The 17,175-nt window shown below is 39.7% G+C and overlaps 1 protein-coding gene across 1 annotated transcript in view; it reads right to left on the bottom strand.

The window, feature by feature from the left end:
• Window positions 1–7,398, bottom strand: part of WNT8B (Wnt family member 8B) — a 51,984-nt gene extending 44,586 nt beyond the window's left edge. The window contains exon 1 of the mRNA XM_083364640.1: window positions 7,252–7,398. Coding sequence (XP_083220766.1) covers window positions 7,252–7,283 — 32 coding nt within the window. The 5' untranslated portion in view covers window positions 7,284–7,398. The remainder of the gene's footprint in view (window positions 1–7,251) is intronic.
• Window positions 7,399–17,175: the final 9,777 nt, after the last annotated feature.

Genomic DNA, 17,175 nt, shown 5'->3' with positions numbered 1-17,175 from the left:
TCCAAGGACCCTTCCAGCTCTATTCTATTCTATTCCTATTCTAATATCCGTAGCTTGTTCCAAAGACGGTATAAAGTCAGATTTTGGCACACTAATTACAATAATAGTTTGAACCACCAGGGGGCAGCACTTGCCAATACAATTGTCTGCAAGCCATATAGGAGAACCCTTGTTTTATATAAGGCATGAAAGAAATTGGAAGGGGAGTAGGACAACAAAATGCCTTGGTTTGTTTGAAACAATCTAACTGTAATTTGTCCATGCAAGCCTAGAACCACAGATCCAACCATTCCTCAGTCTTCTGCTGCATAAATGCAATCTACTTTGACAGTGCACAACTGTGGTCCTCCTCTGCAAGTGGGGATGGGAGGGAACGGGGACAAGGGGAGAGGAGCAGGGAAAACCCTGTGCCTTGCACCTGAGGATGGCAGAGGAGTAGTAGGTCTCACTTTCCTCCCATTCAGGGCCAGGAAGAAGGTGCTTTAGGATCTAGTATTGTTTTTACTACTTGGAAACCATTTCTGGGCATTGCTCAAAAAATGAAACTTTGATCTTAGGTTTTGAGGTTTTCTCTCTCTTTGTATTTTTTCTCTTTGTTAAGCTTAGTTCTCTAACTTTTTCTGTATTTTAATTTGATAATGAAATTTAATTCAAAAATTATTTTAAAAGATGTGACTTCTTCACCAGGCTTGAAAATCCCATGCAAATAAGAGACCCTCCATGGGGGATGTTGATCCATTCTCCCCCAGTCTTATTTATATTGAATTGTATGTAATAGTTATTTTAAAGTTGTTTTGTTTGTTTTATTGTATGCTACCCAAAGTCATATTCGTGATATTGGAAACTATATAAATTTGATAGAGACAGATTGAGAGATGATAGAGGAAACAAGATAGAAATACAGATGACAGAGATAGAGACAGAGATGAGATAGAGAGGTATCATCCCAGGAAAAAAAGTGTCTTGAAGATAAGAGACAAGGCAGGGAAGCTAGCAGAGAACAACTTCTGGAATTTTCATCTTCTTGAAAGTAGCTCAGCTCTGGGTCACATGACCAGGAAATAATAAGGCCTTGGAATTAAGCAGTTGGCAGCGTTTGAGGTTACTTCCCATCTACATCTCCCAGAGATTTAGTGGAATTTATTCTGAAGTGCCTTTTTGCATAGCCTCCAGACACATCTAGTCCTTTTAAAAATCCAGTCATCTTCTTTAGGTGCAACAATTTTGCTCCTATTTTGTTTAGTTTGGTAAAATTACCTTCAATTAATCCCTTTCCAATATTCTGGTGGGCTGGAAAGAATAAAAAGGAATCAGTTGCAGACAGCATATCTGTAATCAGCTATTAAAGTTTCTAGAGAAAGCTGCAGCTGTCAAAATATCCTGTGTTTATTCAACAGCAAAAGAGGATGTTTTTGAATATTCAGTCAAGTGATAAAACTGTACAGGAATTTCACAACTAACAGCATCCTGAACTAAACACTGATATTATTTCATAATTCCTAAGAAGGTGTCATTTCAGCTGTCACCCCTGGGTGGAAGCTTTCAAAAGTAAAGTTGGTGGCTAAAATGTGGATGAAATCTATGGTGTGGTTGTAATGACCACCATGAGATCTTTATTCCTGCCCTCTTCCACACCATCACCCCTACCCCCTCTTCTTAGCCATTGTTTTGAATTTTCTTTTACTTTATTAAATCTGTGCTTGGGGCACAATGTCACTAGGGGAAGTAAAATCTGAATCCAGGGACTGTTCAGCCATTACAAGAGCTCTGTCTGCCCTCGTTCAGAAGGATCGGCACAGAGAGCTTGATCAATGCTTCAATTTAATATTCACTTTTGATGGATCAATTGCGTGTCATCGAGTTATTTTTGACTCCTAGCAACCATGAGACAGGTTTTCTCCCTGACAATCTGTCCCAGCCATGGTCTTTCAACATTGGCCACTTGTAACTGAGCCCACCCAACTTGGAGGGCTTATTTCCTTTCCTGTTTTCTTTAAGATCTCCAAGAGGCAGGTGAGTTCCTAAGTAAGGAAATCAACACAGGGAGTTGAAAAGGGAGACCATTTTTCACGGGGTTGGAGGGGATGGGAGGGGTGAACACTGGGCACTATCTAACAAAATGAAATTCAATGGTGAAAAAAGCAAGGTTCTACATTTAGGCAAGGAAAACCAAATGTACAGGTATACTATAGGTGGTACCTTGCTCAATAGTAGTAACTGTGAGAGTGATCTCAGAGTCCTAGTGGACAATCACTTAAATATGAGCCAGCAGTGTGCTACAGCTGCCAAAAAAGCCAACACAGTGTTAGGCTGCATTAACAGAGGGATAGAATCAGGATCACGTGAAGTATTAATACCACTGTACAATGCCTTGGTAAGGCCACACTTGGAATACTGCATCCAGTTTTGGTCACCACAATGTAAAAAAGATGTTGAGACTCTGGAAAGAGTTCAGAGAAGAGCAACAAAGATGATCAGGGGACTGGAGGCTAAAACTTATAAGGAATGGCTGCTGAAATTGGGTATGTCTAGTTTAATGAAGAGAAGGACGAGGGGTGACATGATAGCAGTGTTCCAATGTCTCAGGGGCTGCCACAAATAAGGAGGAGTCAAGCTATTCTCCAAAGCGCCCGAAGGCAGGAAAAGAAACAATGGATGGAAACTAATCAAGGAGAGAAGCAACCTAGAACTAAGGAGAAGCTTCCTGACAGTTAGAACAATTAACCAGTGGAACAACCTGCCTCCAGAAGCTGTGAATGCTCCAACACTGGAAGTTTTTAAGAGACTGGACAGCCATTTGTCTGAAATGGTATAGGGTTTCCTGCCTGAGCAGGGGGTTGAACTAGATGACCTCCAAGGTCCCTTCCAACTTTACTATTATGATTATGATTATGAACAAGTCTCTGCAGGGTTTAAAGCAGGGGTCTTCAAACTTGGCCCTTTTATGACTTGTGGACTTCAACTCCCAGAATTCCTCAGGCAGCATGGGAATTGAAGTCCACAAGTCATAAATGGGCCAAGTTTGAAGACCCCTGATTTAAAGCGATCTGCCACGTAGGCTCAGCTTGGCGTTCGTTTCAGTGGCAAGCTCTGAAATCAGTTTAAAAAAAGCATCTGAACCTAAACAAAGGAATTTTCCTTCTCTCTGGATAACTGTACAGCATTGTCAAACAGCACAACATGTTCGAACATGAAGCGCAACCTCCAGAAGCACCCCAGGCCTCCCATGGCAACCGCAGCAGCCTTTCTAACCAATCGAAGTGCCATAAATTAAGTGGGCAGGGCTGACCCTCCTCCCTCCCAAGAGGTTACTGCCGGTCGTAGCTGACTGCTCGCATTCATAACATCCTGCAACTTCTGACCGCAGCACAGCCAATCGGCAGGCTGCCTTTCTTGTCTGATTCCGGCTCCACCAATAGGTGATAACCTCTCTGATCCATTCCCACTGGCGAATTACTCACCGCTCGGGGAAGGGGGTTGTTTAAGAGTCATAAAGGGAAAGGTAATAATAGCAGAATGACAGCTGAATTAAGTGCGCCTATCAGTCCGTGTGTGCATATGTCTGCATGTGAGAGAAAATGTGTATGTTACATATATAGTGGACAAATACCACAGAAATAACAACGGGCGTTGTCTCCAAATCTATGCAGCTCTACCGAGCCAGTAAAGAATGTGAATGGCGGCTGCTTACAGAATATCAGAGCTGGAAGGTGCTTGGAGGTCTCCAAGTAACTAGGAGACCTTCCCCCACAAGCTGCAGCTTGCTCAGGAGTTTGGTATTGGGCCAGACTTTGGGGCTTTGATTCAAAGCTGTTTGGCCTGGGAAATGGTTGGACCGCCTACTGCCCTGCCCCAGAGATAGGCAGGGGAGGAAGGACCATTCCTGTTTGCCTTTAGCAGTTTTATTTGAAATGTTAAGAATGGACTCTGCAAATTTAATTTTCATGGTGCTATTAATTGATTTTACAGTTTTATTTAACTTTTAATAGCTGTGTGCCCTGTCCAAAATCTCTCCACTATCTGAGCTTCTGCCTCTCTTCCGGCATGTGCCACCCATTCCTCAAAGGAAGCTTTAGTTAACTCAACTTAAATTTGGAAAATCTCCTGGGGGTTGGGGTGGTTATTTCAGACTACGGTTAACTAACAAAATCCTGCATGTCCACGATAATGGCATTTTAAAAACTTTTACTGATCAGATATCTCAGACCCAGATTGGGTCAAACCACGGTCATCCTAATTGTTGCTTTCATCTTCCTAGTTACAGGCCATCCTGACTCTTATGAATAGCAAGCTTTATTTATGCCAGGCACCTCTCTTTTGGAGGCTGTTAGATTATGTGGAACAGCACTGAATAGTAAGACAAGGGCAAGGTGGGATCAGTCCTGTTAAATCAATTCTATGCAATTTCAAAGTAGCTCCTGACTCCATAACACAGGGGTTCCCAAGGGGGGGGAGGGGTGCGAGGTGATATTCCAGGGGGTGTGAAAGCTTGGGTTTTCAAAATTATAGTGTATGTGCATAATTCGTTGCCATGATTTCAAACTTGTAAGGGGTGCAAAAATATATCAGAAGTGTTCTAGGGGTGCGGGGTATAGAAAAAGGTTGGGAGCCGCTGCCATAACATAAAGCTAGAAGTCATTAGATCACAATGCCCAGGTTGAAAGCTAAGCAGGACTGGCCTTTTTTAGTGTTTGGGTGGAAGACCATCAAAAAACCACAGCTAAAGGCTCGAGAGAGAGGTTGAAAAAAGCATTCTAGAAGCAGACAGTGAGGTTACTCTCCTATAGTTGCAAGGAAAAAAATGCATGGTTGTGTCCCTAAATCTCTGAAAATTGATTTTACCTTAATCTCTGTTTATAATTCCTCTATAAATGTGGGTTCCTGCTAATTGATATAATTTGTGATATCCACAGGGCAGATAGTCTGATTAATTGGTATTTGGTTGGTGTATGGTTGTGTATAATCATAATCAGAATAGTAAAGTTGGAAGGGACCTTGGAGGTCATCTAGTCCAACCCCCTGCTCAGGCAGGAAACCCTATACCATTTCAGACAAATGGCTGTCCAGTCTCTTCTTAAAAACTTCCAGTGTTGGAGCATTCACAGTTTCTGGAGGCAGGTTGTTCCACTGGTTAATTGTTCTGTCAGGAAGTTTCTCCTTAGTTCTAGATTGCTTCTCTCTTTGATTAGTTTCCATCCATTGCTTCTTGTCCTGCCTTCGGGCGCTTTGGAAATAATAAATAAATAAATAAATACATACATACATACATACATACATACATACATACATACATACAAGAGCCTTGGTGGAGCAGTGGGCTAATGCCTCCTTAAGTAACACCAGCTGCCTGCCATTAGTGCAGGTTCGAGTCCCACCAGGCTCAAGGTTGACTCAGCCTTCCATCCTTCCGAGGTAGGTAAAATGAGGACCCAGATTGTTGGGGGCAATAAGCTGACTTTGTAATAATGCCGCTTGGGGTGTGTGTGAAAGCCCTAATAAGCAGGCATATACATAGAATGAAGGCTACTGCTAAGCTTGTAAGCCGCCCTGAGTCTTCGGAGAAGGGCGGGATATAAATGGAATTAAAAATTTTAAAAAAATGTATTTGGTGAAATACAGAGAGATGTGAAGCAAAGAAACATTATTGCATCCTCATTGGTAAAATGCTGGTATTTTAGCTAGGAAAACAACAGCAACTTTGCTACACACTCAGAGTTCATCCATACCAACTCCTTATCCCAGCCGAAGGCACCCACTTACCCTTTGCCAATGGCATGCCTACGTGACTTAAATTCGGCTTCATTGTCAACCCACTGGTAAGGCAGCCTGACCATCGCTTTACACAGGATCTGGTGTGGAAGTGGTGTTTGCCATGCTACACCAGGGCATTCATCACAGATACTGTAATTTAGGGTGCATGGAGGAGGTGGCTTGAGATGATCTCATTGGGGTCAGGGATCTGCTTAGCTCCAATTAGTCCAGCAAGTCTGCTGTGGAATCAGCCATTTTTTCTGGCCTTTAGGGATTTTAGGATGATGTTCCTGGAGCATATAAGCAATACCTCAGCACTTACCCTCTATGATGGTTGATGGTGATTTTTCCTGCAGTTAGTGACATTTGAATTTGAACCACTGCTCATTGTCCTCACCACTCCATGTAGTGCAGCATATGAAGGACAGCAGTATAGCATTCTATTGTTCCAGTTGCAAAGTAAGAGCAGACTGAAGGAAGGGGAGGGAGGGTAGCAAACTTGAAAGCAACAGGAATCTCTCCTGGTTCTGGGACACCAAGGTAGCTAGGTGTGCAAGCTCCTTCTGAGATGAAGAGAGCCCTTCAAGCTGTAATCAAGTTCATTTTAGTTTAGCAACACCCAAGATACCATGTTTGCCAAAAGGCTTCTATCTCACAATCTGTGAAAATGAAATTGAGCAATTTATTTATTTATTTATTTATTGCATTTCAGGTTACACTAACCTGGAAGTCTTAAACTGAATTTGTCATATTTAAGGCTTAAAGAAGTGTCACAACTACGCCATACATAAATACATACATGCAAGTTTGGATGCTGCTCATCCATTTCCACTTTCACTGTATCCACCCTCCTTCTCTCTCTTCCCTTTTCTCTACTTTCTTTCTCCTTTCTTTCCTACTTCCCTCTTCTTCCTCTCCTCTCCTCTTTCCCTCACCACTCCCCTCCCGTTTCTCCCCACTTCTCTTATTTCCCTCCAACCTTCCTACTTCCTTCCCCCTCCTCTACTCTCTTCCCTCTCTCCTCTCCTTTCTTCCCTCCCATTCCTCTTCCGATACAATTCAGGGGTAATTCTGAAGGTTTGTGAAGATCAGGCTTTATCTTAACAATCCTACAGCTCTCAGATCTGCTTAAATTCCATTTGCACAACCTAAATTTCTTTAAACAGCTTTTCTGTGATGCAAGGCATGTACCCAACACAGCCCTGGGTCTGAAACAGGCTTAATCAAATTAAAAATATTACATTATTTTCAAATTCATTTGAATAATTTCTTAAATACAATGTCAGATCAGAGCCATACTTTACCACAGCAGGAATTGCACCTAAAGGAGCTAGGAGAACTAGGATTTTCTACTTTTATTACAATTCATTCAAAGCAGAGAATAAACACACACTCAAATCCTCTACCTGTTGGCCAGCCAAGCATAAGAGATTTGGAAGATCTAGAAGGACAGCTTTCTTTTTTGAGGGAGAAGTACTGTAAATCTCACTTTTACATTACCTTTTTTCATCATTGCATTTTCCTGCCATCATTTTTTCACCGGGAAATTCTGGCTACTTGTGCTCCTTCTTATATATTCCAGCCTTCTTGTACTACATAACGTATGTACTATGTGTCTTCTTCCTTGGTGAACCAGGATATTACTGTTTGTCATTTTCTACTTAATTCAGGTGATCAGGGCCCTCTCTGAATCTTGATATGCTGGTTATGTTTACCTAAGTGGCTTTCAGGACCTGGTTCTCCCTTTGGGCTAATTTCCAAAAGCCTGGAATGCAGGGAAACCAGTTCTAATCCTGTCTTAGGTATGGAAGCCAATGGGGTGACTGGGATAATCACTTTCTCTCAGGCCAAACCATCTTACAGGGTGGTGGTTGTGTGGAAATAGGAAACAGGTTAGGTATGTACACCACTTTAAACTGATCAATAAATGAGATAAAAATCAAATCATCTAGCATTCCAAACCTTATACTCCCTTTGGGTTTGCTAGTCTGTAATAAGACTGTGCAGGTGTAAACAAATTCTCAGACCAAAATGTTTTGATTGGGAATGACAATATTCATCAATTATCAATTTTGAGGGAAATTTTCTGAGTTTTTTCCAAGTCCTCCCTTTCCCAAGTAACCTAGTAATGTTGAAACAACATCAACTCTTTGCTGTGACTTCCCTCAGCAACCCCAATGGTGGCTTCCCCTTGCCTTGTCATTGTATCCTGACCCCTACTCTCTTGCCATTGTCCTTATGAGAATCATTGGAATCAGTCAGATACTCCTAATTAATTTTGTACTTGCTGGCCTTAGCCAGGTTTGAGGCCATCTGGTACTCTCAGTCTACTAGGATGGGGCAGAGGTTGCCTCAGACCTTGACCATTGTGAAATCACATCACACAAGCAATCAGAATATTGGGATCTTGAAATTTCCATATGGCCAATTCCATATGATTGGATACTACGAAGTGGCTTACAGCAGGTGGGTGGATTTTCTGCTCATGTCCCAGTAGTGTGTACTACCACTCTTGTTGGTTTAAGGCAGGGGTGTCAAACTTGCCGCATCACATGATGTGTCGCGATGTATCGTGACTTTTTTCCCCTTGCCAGAGCTGGGGTGGGCATGGTTTCCACGTGACGCATCCAGCCCATGGGCCAGCAGTTTGACACCCCTGGTTTAAGGCACAGAAGACAAATGTTAGCCTATATTCTAGTTCCAGAGAGGGGAGCCCACTATATTGCTCTTCAGGTACCTGTATGTAAAGCCTTGGTGGAGCAGTGGGCTAATGCCTCCTTAAGTAACACCAGCTGCCTGCAATTAGTGCAGGTTCGAGTCCCACCAGGCTCAAGGTTGACTCAGCCTTCCATCCTTCCGAGGTAGGTAAAATGAGGACCCAGATTGTTGGGGGCAGTTAAGCTGACTTTGTAATAATGCCGCTTGGGGTGTGTGTGAAAGCCCTAATAGAATGAAGGCTACTGCTAAGGACGGGATATAAATGGAATTAAAATAAAAATAAAATAAATAAAATGTAACCTAATAATTCTCCCATTTTTTTTCTTAAGTAATAACATTCCCATTTCCTTCTACCCCCTGTACATAGGATTTGGTTTCTAGTCCCCTATTCATAATGATTCCTGTTCACTGTATCTATTCTAAATTAGTCTTAAAATGTGGTGTCCAGAACTTGGGATATTATTCAAAGTGGAGCTGGCCAAATGCAATGCAGAAAAGCCATAGGATTGAACCACAGAGCACCCTATTCTCTCCCCAGTTTGAGAAGGTACCACTGAGGAGAGTTCTTGAAGTGCAATTTTTGAGCCAACTATGAATCCACTTTATTATTATGTCATCTAACCCACACCTAGTTTGCCAAGCTGTTTAAAATGAGCCTCTTAGCATGGTAAAGGAGAGACCTATTCAGCATTCCAAAAGCTTTTAATTCCATCCTACCCTTAATACTTGCTGAGATCAACAGCACAAATTTATGTCAGACAAAACTCAAATTAAGAAAACAGAGGATCCTGAACCAAAATGTGGGGTGTTGTGATTTTATTGAAAAGTGGGTGTCCGTGTAGGTAAAAGGGAAGTTGCTATGAAAATAATTCCTACAGAAAGATGGTAGTATTGATATGAAAATGTGTGAGGAGCATGGCCAATCACATCCAGCCTCAGAGGTTACACCAGAATGGTGCATCTCCTGAAAGAGGAGGTCAGAGCATGTTGGGGGATAGAAATACTTCTGCAAACAGCTACATCTATACATGTGAAAGTTTTGAGGGTGACATTATTTCAGTGATATCAGCCAGAACCTACTATAATGGCATGTGGGAAAGACCTTGAGAGTCTGGAGGAAGACCTATAGCCAGGACAATGACCTGATAAGAGGTAGCTGAGTCCACAGGTGGAAGAAAAGCATGGGAACCCTTTCAGAAAGGACTCTCCAGAGATGAGAAAGAGAAAAATACTTTCAGTCTTGCAAGATCCTGTTAATGTAACCTTATAATAAAGGAGGCTTTGTTCAACTCGGGTGCTTCTTGTCTGGACTACTTCAAAAAGCTGGCATTTATCCACATGCTGTGTGTGAATGCCTGGGAGAATTCCTCTTCTTTAGAATCTTGATCAACTTTCTCCATTTGAAAGAAATCAAGTTCAAAGCTTTCTAAAGAGTGTAATATATTCCCCTTTTTTTGGCTAACTTAAACCTATTTATTCTTTTCCTGTATTCACGCTACTTACTGAATAGATGCACTTTTTGGATTGGAACTATACGTTAAACCAGGGCTTTTTTTCTCATAGAACACCCAGAATGGAGTTCCGGCACCTTTTTTGGATGGAACCTTGTAGGGTAGACAAGGCGGGTTGTATGACGTGTGTGAGTTCTGGCACCTTTCCCCCCCAAAAAAAAAGCACTGCATTAAACCATAAACTTCCCTAGTGGACCAGGTTCACACAACATGCCCAGCCCCAAGAAAGCCTAATCAGACTCGGCATGCTATATAAATGCACATGCTAAGTCTTTAAATTACATGGATTCAGTGGCTGGTGTAAAGCCAGTCTCAGTCACTCCCTTTAGGAACATTAAATCTCTCTCTCTGTCTCTGAACTCTTTCAATATCCCAAAGGAGGTTTTTCACAAACATTTTTAATCTGATTGCTATCAGTTTGTGGAGTGCTTCCTAAGGCTGTCTTTTCCAGCCTTGGTATCACTCAGATATCAGAGCATTCTTTGCAACTAACATGCCTGTTAGAGAATGCTGGGAATTTAGAGCTGACCAAGGTGGGCCTAAGGCAGGGGTCTTCAAACTTGGCCCTTTTATGACTTGTGGACTTCAATTCCCAGGATTCCTCAGCCATTGGGAGTTGAAATCCACAAGTCATAAAAGGACCAAGTTTGAAGACCCCTGGCCTATGGTCTTAACATCCAAATTTAAAGCAACCTAGAAAATGAAAGATAGATGGCATTTCTTTAAATGTGAGATAATTGAAAACATTTGTCAGTATCTATCACCCACAGTGGGTATGGGTGGAGAAAATTTGATTTTCCCCAGTTATTTTATGGTTGGTTGAGTAAGCAGAGTTGCACTCCAAGTCTGTGGTGTTGCAGAATAAATCTTCCTCCAGGTTCTCTTTTACTCTGCAATCTTAGGCAAATAAACTTGAGTGACACATGAACTCAGGACTGCCAATTGCCCAACTCTGATGTATGTATTTAGTTGTAGACTTTGAGGTTGGCACCACACCCCTAGCATAGGACCTGAACTAGAATAATTTAGTCTGGATTAGTTTCTCATGTTCCAGGCAGTGATTACACAATGCAAATTAAAAGCATTTAAAATAGCTCACTTTCCCCTGAAGCCTTCCATAATATTGAATGAGGAAGGTTCCCAATTAAATCAAGAACTCAGATTCATTTTAAAAAAACGAACGGTGGACTCTCCTGGCCTAGTTAATTAGCTAGCTAAACAAGAAACGTTTAAGCCCTGAAATGGGTATTTGGTTCTGGGGAAATTGCTTTTGAACTGGCTCAACTAGAATAAGGAGACTGGTTGGGGGAAACAGCCCAGGAAATTTGAGACAATTGTTTTGTAGTTCACTCCTGGTCTTTCTCTGGTGCAGTATTTTGGATCTAAAAAGGAAAAGGTGTCTCTCAGACTATGTGGGGTGCTCCCATAGCTATACTCTCAAAATCAAATTTCCAGAGAAGTAGAAATCTCTCCTTTAAAGAAAAAGGTACTCCTAAGAGGTCCACTGAGTAGAAATCAAGCATAAGGTAGATTTACAGAAAGTCTGAAGAACTTGTAAATCAACTATTTTATTATAAACAAAAACATACCTTCAAGTCTCATATTAGAAGAAGTTATTTTTCAGCACATAAAATATGGAAGCATTAGAAATGGAAAAGCAGAGATCCTACCAAACTTCAAGAGCTTTGGAGCATAGTCAAGTCACATTAATTTTCACACCAACTATTTAGGTTTTCTGCTTTTCAGTTTAAAAGGAGGAGAGCAATAAACTTACTTGTTCGTTGCATTCTGGTGGTTTGCTAATACCATCTTATTGCCAGCAAGTGTTAACAAAGTAATATTAAATTAATACTAATTAATACTACAAATTGTTAATTATATTAGAAGGAAGATATGCAATCCACCTTTGTCCCAAATAGTAAATGGAAATACAGTGATGTAGATATCGGACCTGAAGCCGTGGAAAAGTTAAGTCACATCTCCTTTCCAGGTTAGGGCAGGGAGAAGAGGCTGATCTAGGAGTTTAAGCTGTAGCCTTACCAAAGGGGGAAGGCCCTGCTCCGGCTGCCAGGCCTTGCTCTCTCTTCATACTACACACCATCCCAAACCACCCAACACAATTTCCAGTATTATCAATCAAAAGGCATTGAAGAGCAATTCCTTCATTCCTTCCATGATAGATTTTCCATGATGAAAAAAACAAGCAAAGAAGCCAAAGAAAAGCAGGGAAGAAAATTTCAATACCCCTTGATGCTTTGAGGAAAGAGCAAGGAAATCTTATGGAAACAGTCTCCTCTAGAAGCACCCAGCAAGAGATAGGCTGATGAACCAAAATGTTCTGGGCTAAGCACAAACCTCAGCAAACAAGGCTAGTTTCTGCAAGTGATGAAAGCCTTTAACTTAACAAAAACTGAATTAAATCCATGAAATATGCACAATTGAATGTAGGTGAATAATCCATATAAATATTTCTTGAAAGATACTTCAGAAATAATTTATATAGATGAAAATAAAAATTGCAAATAATTCAATACTCCTATGCATGTTTTTTTTTTAAAACCTGAAAAGTATCAACCCAAATCTATAAGGCACATCCAAAAAGTTGTCCCAAGAGTTAGGAACACAAAAAAAGGTAGTTACCAAGCCTGTTTAATTTCATACATCTTACGGCAAATTCACCATGTGCCATCAGATGAACCTTTTGAGACCTCTTTGTCCATTATGCCATTGACATAAAAAGCAAATGCTGCTACAAAAGAAAATCCCCCTCTAAGATGACTTTTACTGATCTCAGGTTCCCACAAACATTGTCTGCACCTCTGCTTGTCCAACAGCATCTAACCAAACCATTGCTTTTAAATTCAGACCAAGATTCAGAAAGCCCATAGAATTTAGCTAACTAAGTGAGAGACGCTACTGATTTTATGTAGAATCTTTGCTATATGTCAGTACTCAACATTTAAAGATTTGTGGACGTCTACTCCCAGAATTTCCAACAAGCATCTTAAAATGAGCAAGGTTGAGAAACACGGTTATATATAATCACTGCTTTCTTTTGTCCCTGTTTTCTGTTGCTTTGCTATTGAAAAAAAAGGGAAATTCTCACTAAAACGTTCTCATTTTCAAGTCTACAGGCTGCATAACTAGTTTACAAAGTTTTTGCTACACTCTTTATTTCTGGACAAAAAATTCCCAAGTACATTGTTTCCCTTTCCTCAACTGAAAAGCCTTGGTTTTTCTAGCTAGGAGAAAGAACCAAGAGCGCTAAGCTCGTTCAGGAAGTCATGTCAGCCTGGTAATAACATCCTGCTGAGAACCTTAATAGTTGTGTTCACTTTTGTAGACATACAGTAATTACAGGTATAAGTTCAATAAACACTTGTAGAACTCACAATTCTCCATCAGCAAAACTATTGTTCTTTACACCATCCATACATGCTGTTCTTTAAAGGTGCAGAAAATGGAGGGGAAGTATTTTCAGTCAAGAGTGTCTGAGATTCTAGCTTTCCAAATACCAGAAGAATGAAGTCTACAGGTTTTTCTATTATTTCCTTGTGTTGCTGAAGTGCTTAAGGAAGTACAACCAAGCTTTTGCTAATTGCTGATTGTAGTATATATACCCTTCCTTTCAATTTAGGCAAAATATTCATCTTAGTGCCAAATCTCCTTATCTGTCCTGATGAATTTTAATCAAGAGTTTTCAGATCAGCCTAAATATTTAGAGGATTCCTGATGGGTCAGAGCAATTGTCCATTTAATCCTGCTTTCCAGGGCCCAGCCAGCTATTTTGGGGAAATACGAGTAACAGGGAATGGTGATATCCCATGCTCTGTTGTTTGACTTCCTTGTAGTACATTTATTCTCATGACTAATGTAAGTAAGAAAAAGAGAGGTCAAATGGAAAGCTAATGTAAAAGAAAATAGAAAAGAAAAAAAGCTAAAACAAGTAGCTTCTTTATAGAAGTTGTAAGTACACTTATAACCTTCCCTATTATTCTATGGATACAACATGACTCTCTTTTTTCTATAATCAGTTCTGTCTAATCATCAAATTATAAATCATAAGTTCATTTATTGCTGACTGGAAACCCCTTATAGATTTTACATGAAACAGAAAAAAAGTAGACTTTTCTCTGATCGAAGAAGTCAATTTGTCCATCTCAGCGTTCCATCATTTTCATCAGCCATTCCTCCATCTTTCCATATTTTTGTATATAATAATCTCACTGCAGTTGTCACGTACAAAAACAAGGCAAAATAAGAGGAGGAAGGAGTACTAGTGTGTCTGTCACCTTGAGTTGTCTATGAAAAGAATACTGCAAATACTGTATAAAAATAATGTAAATTTCAATCCTTTCAGCCACATATTTTCCTATTTTTCCATCCTATATCATATAGCCAATTTTTTTAGTTCTTTATCATAAATTCTTTCACGAGTAATTCTGCTTCAAATTTCAATAAAAGCATGTACATTTTAATAATCACACGTTCATCATTTGTACACAATTCTGTTTCAAACTCAGTCTCACAATGTTCAAAACCATAAATTCTTTGGTCTATTTTTTTAAAAATCTAATAATTGTAGATAAGAGAACCACTGTGTCAGAACCCATACATTATTACAGGGAACTCTTTTCTATTTCTTTTATTTCATTACTCTCGCTTCTGTCATAATCCTGAAAGGCGGGGGAAGACGCTGCAGGCTGTCTTTGTTTCTATCACTACAATATATCCCTTCCGCTGCTTTTCAAACTGTCTCTCCCTTGATGTTACCTTGGGGTGAGAAAGGAAGGTGCCTCTGGCCATCTGGCTTATCTCCCGTTTCTGAAGGGAAGGGGTGAAGACCCAACAACATCACTGTGAACCTGGGAAAGACCGGTGTTATCAACCCCTTTCCCACAGCAGACTTAACACCTGGGGATTGGCCCATTGGAACTGACTGGGTGAACTGTTGGGGTGGGGTTTGCTTGGGACTCTTTAAACCTATTGATCTGAGCAGGAAACCCGCATATCCTGCCTATCGTGCCTGCTATCAGCTTCTCCTAATAAAAGTTCTTTTTGGAAGAAACTGCTTCCAGGAGTTCTGCTTTCTTAGGATGAGGTTTTGAAGTGGGCTCTGACACACTGACTACTATGTCCCTCTGCCATCAGTTGTTCTCTTGAATTTATCTAGTATTTTGTTTCACAGAATTCTACATGTCACAATTATAAAGCCATTTTTTTTGCTTATTATATTTTTCAACTATAAAATGCTTCTTGGCTGAGAACCACAGAGGTGCTTCTGCATCTGCTCCGAATATTCTAAATTGTTGAACACATTTCTAAGGTTGTCCCTTGAGAAACACACACATTGATCCTCATGAATAAATCCTGGCAAAATTATTTTCAGTCTATATCAGGTAAAATAGTTACAAATAACTTGCTGTCATGATTCAATAATAATATTGACCTATAGTTTCTTGTTAAAGTCAAATTTTGCCCTTCTTTAGGTATTAGTGTTTTGTTGCTCTCTTTCCAACTCTGGCATATTTTCTCCCTGTCATGTTTTATACAGTCATCCTTGTATTTATAATCCATCTGGTACAAGGACTTTTCTTAGTTTAATCTTTTTATAGCTTCAGAAACGTCAATATGTGCCTCTGTTCCTTTGTAATCTTTGGTAAATTGTTTCTTTAGGTATTCATCTATTTTTCTCTAATGAGATGTCACTTCTTTTATATAAATCTGAGTAATATTAATGGAATTTTTTTTGTACAGCTGCATAGTACAGTATCTCCCTCTGGTAATTGTGAATACCTTTTTCTTTTCTCTTTTTGTATTTTGTTAGCCACTTCCATGGTTTGTTTGTCAATTCAGTTTTTTGCCTTATATAACTCATTTTTATTTCCATTTTTCTTACTTTTAATGTAGTTAATTGCCATTGTAGAAGTTTGATTTATTGAGAAACAGCTTCTCTGGAGATATTTTTTAGTTCCACTTTTCTATTTCATTCAAAATAGCTTCTCTTTTCATTTCTTTTTACAATAAGTTCATTATTATGTTATATAAAATAACCTCCAATAAAAGCTTTACCTGCATCCCAAACGTATTCTTAAATCAGTACCTTTACCTTAATTATTAAAAAAACATTTTGTTTTCTTTGTACAAGCCTCCACTATTGCTTCTTACTAGTGCAGGTAATCAATCCATCATGAAACTGAAAGTTTAAAAAAATCAATATTTGTAACACCTGGTTCAGTATCATCCCTTTCAGTTCCATGTTGACTCAACCTTCTGATGAGGTTTCTATTTAGTCTTCTCTGACATCTATATTTGACTCTCCTCTGATTCCTCTTTGAATTTTTCTAGAAATTCCCTCACCTTCTGGATAGAATTTAGTCATAACCTCTGCTGTTTGAAAGTAAAAACCACTCTTAGTTCTCATCAGGATCTTTTTCTGCTTCAATCTCAATTGAGATTTTTCTCTTATGTAAAATTCTAATAGGAATTTTTAAAGAATCATATCTTTATTATTTATCTTGAGCCTTGGTGGAGCAGTGGGCTAATGCCTCAAGTAACACCAGCTGTCTGCAATTAGTGCAGTTTCGCATCCCACCAGGCTCAAGGTTGACTCAGCCTTCCATCCTTCCGAGGTAGGTAAAATGAGGACCCAGATTGTTGGGGGCAATTAAGCTGACTTTGTAATAATGCCGCTGGGGGGGGGGCGGGGCGAAGGCCCTAATAAGCAGGCATATACATAGAATGAAAGCTATTGCTAAGCACATTGGTTTGTGCTTAAATTGTAAGCCGCCCTGAGTCTTCGGAGAAGGGCGGGATATAAATGGGATTAAAATAAAATAAAAAATATCTTCAATCTTTTATTAAAATATTGCTAAAGAACTTGATCCCATGTTTTGTTCCTGACAAAGTGCACCTTGGAACATCTCTTGTTCTTGCAAATTTACATATTTCATCAATTTCTGCATCAGTATCTTCCTATTCCCAATCCAATTTTTTCCCCAAGGCTTCAATGATCTTTTCTCTAGCTGCTTCATCATAATCCTCTGGGATTGCTCTAAATCTCAAATAAAATTCCTTCTCTCTCAATTCCAATAGAGCCAGATTATTTATCTTTCCAGACATTTCTTCTACAGAGTTTTTCACTTTATTAACTTATTTAATCACCTCTTTTATTTTTACAAGTCTTTCATCCATT

The sequence above is a fragment of the Vipera ursinii genome (genome assembly GCF_947247035.1).
Source record: "Vipera ursinii genome assembly, chromosome: 5".
Taxonomy (NCBI): domain Eukaryota; kingdom Metazoa; phylum Chordata; class Lepidosauria; order Squamata; family Viperidae; genus Vipera; species Vipera ursinii.
The sequence above is the reverse complement of the archived record's forward strand: the minus strand, read 5'-3'. Positions and strand labels throughout refer to the sequence as shown.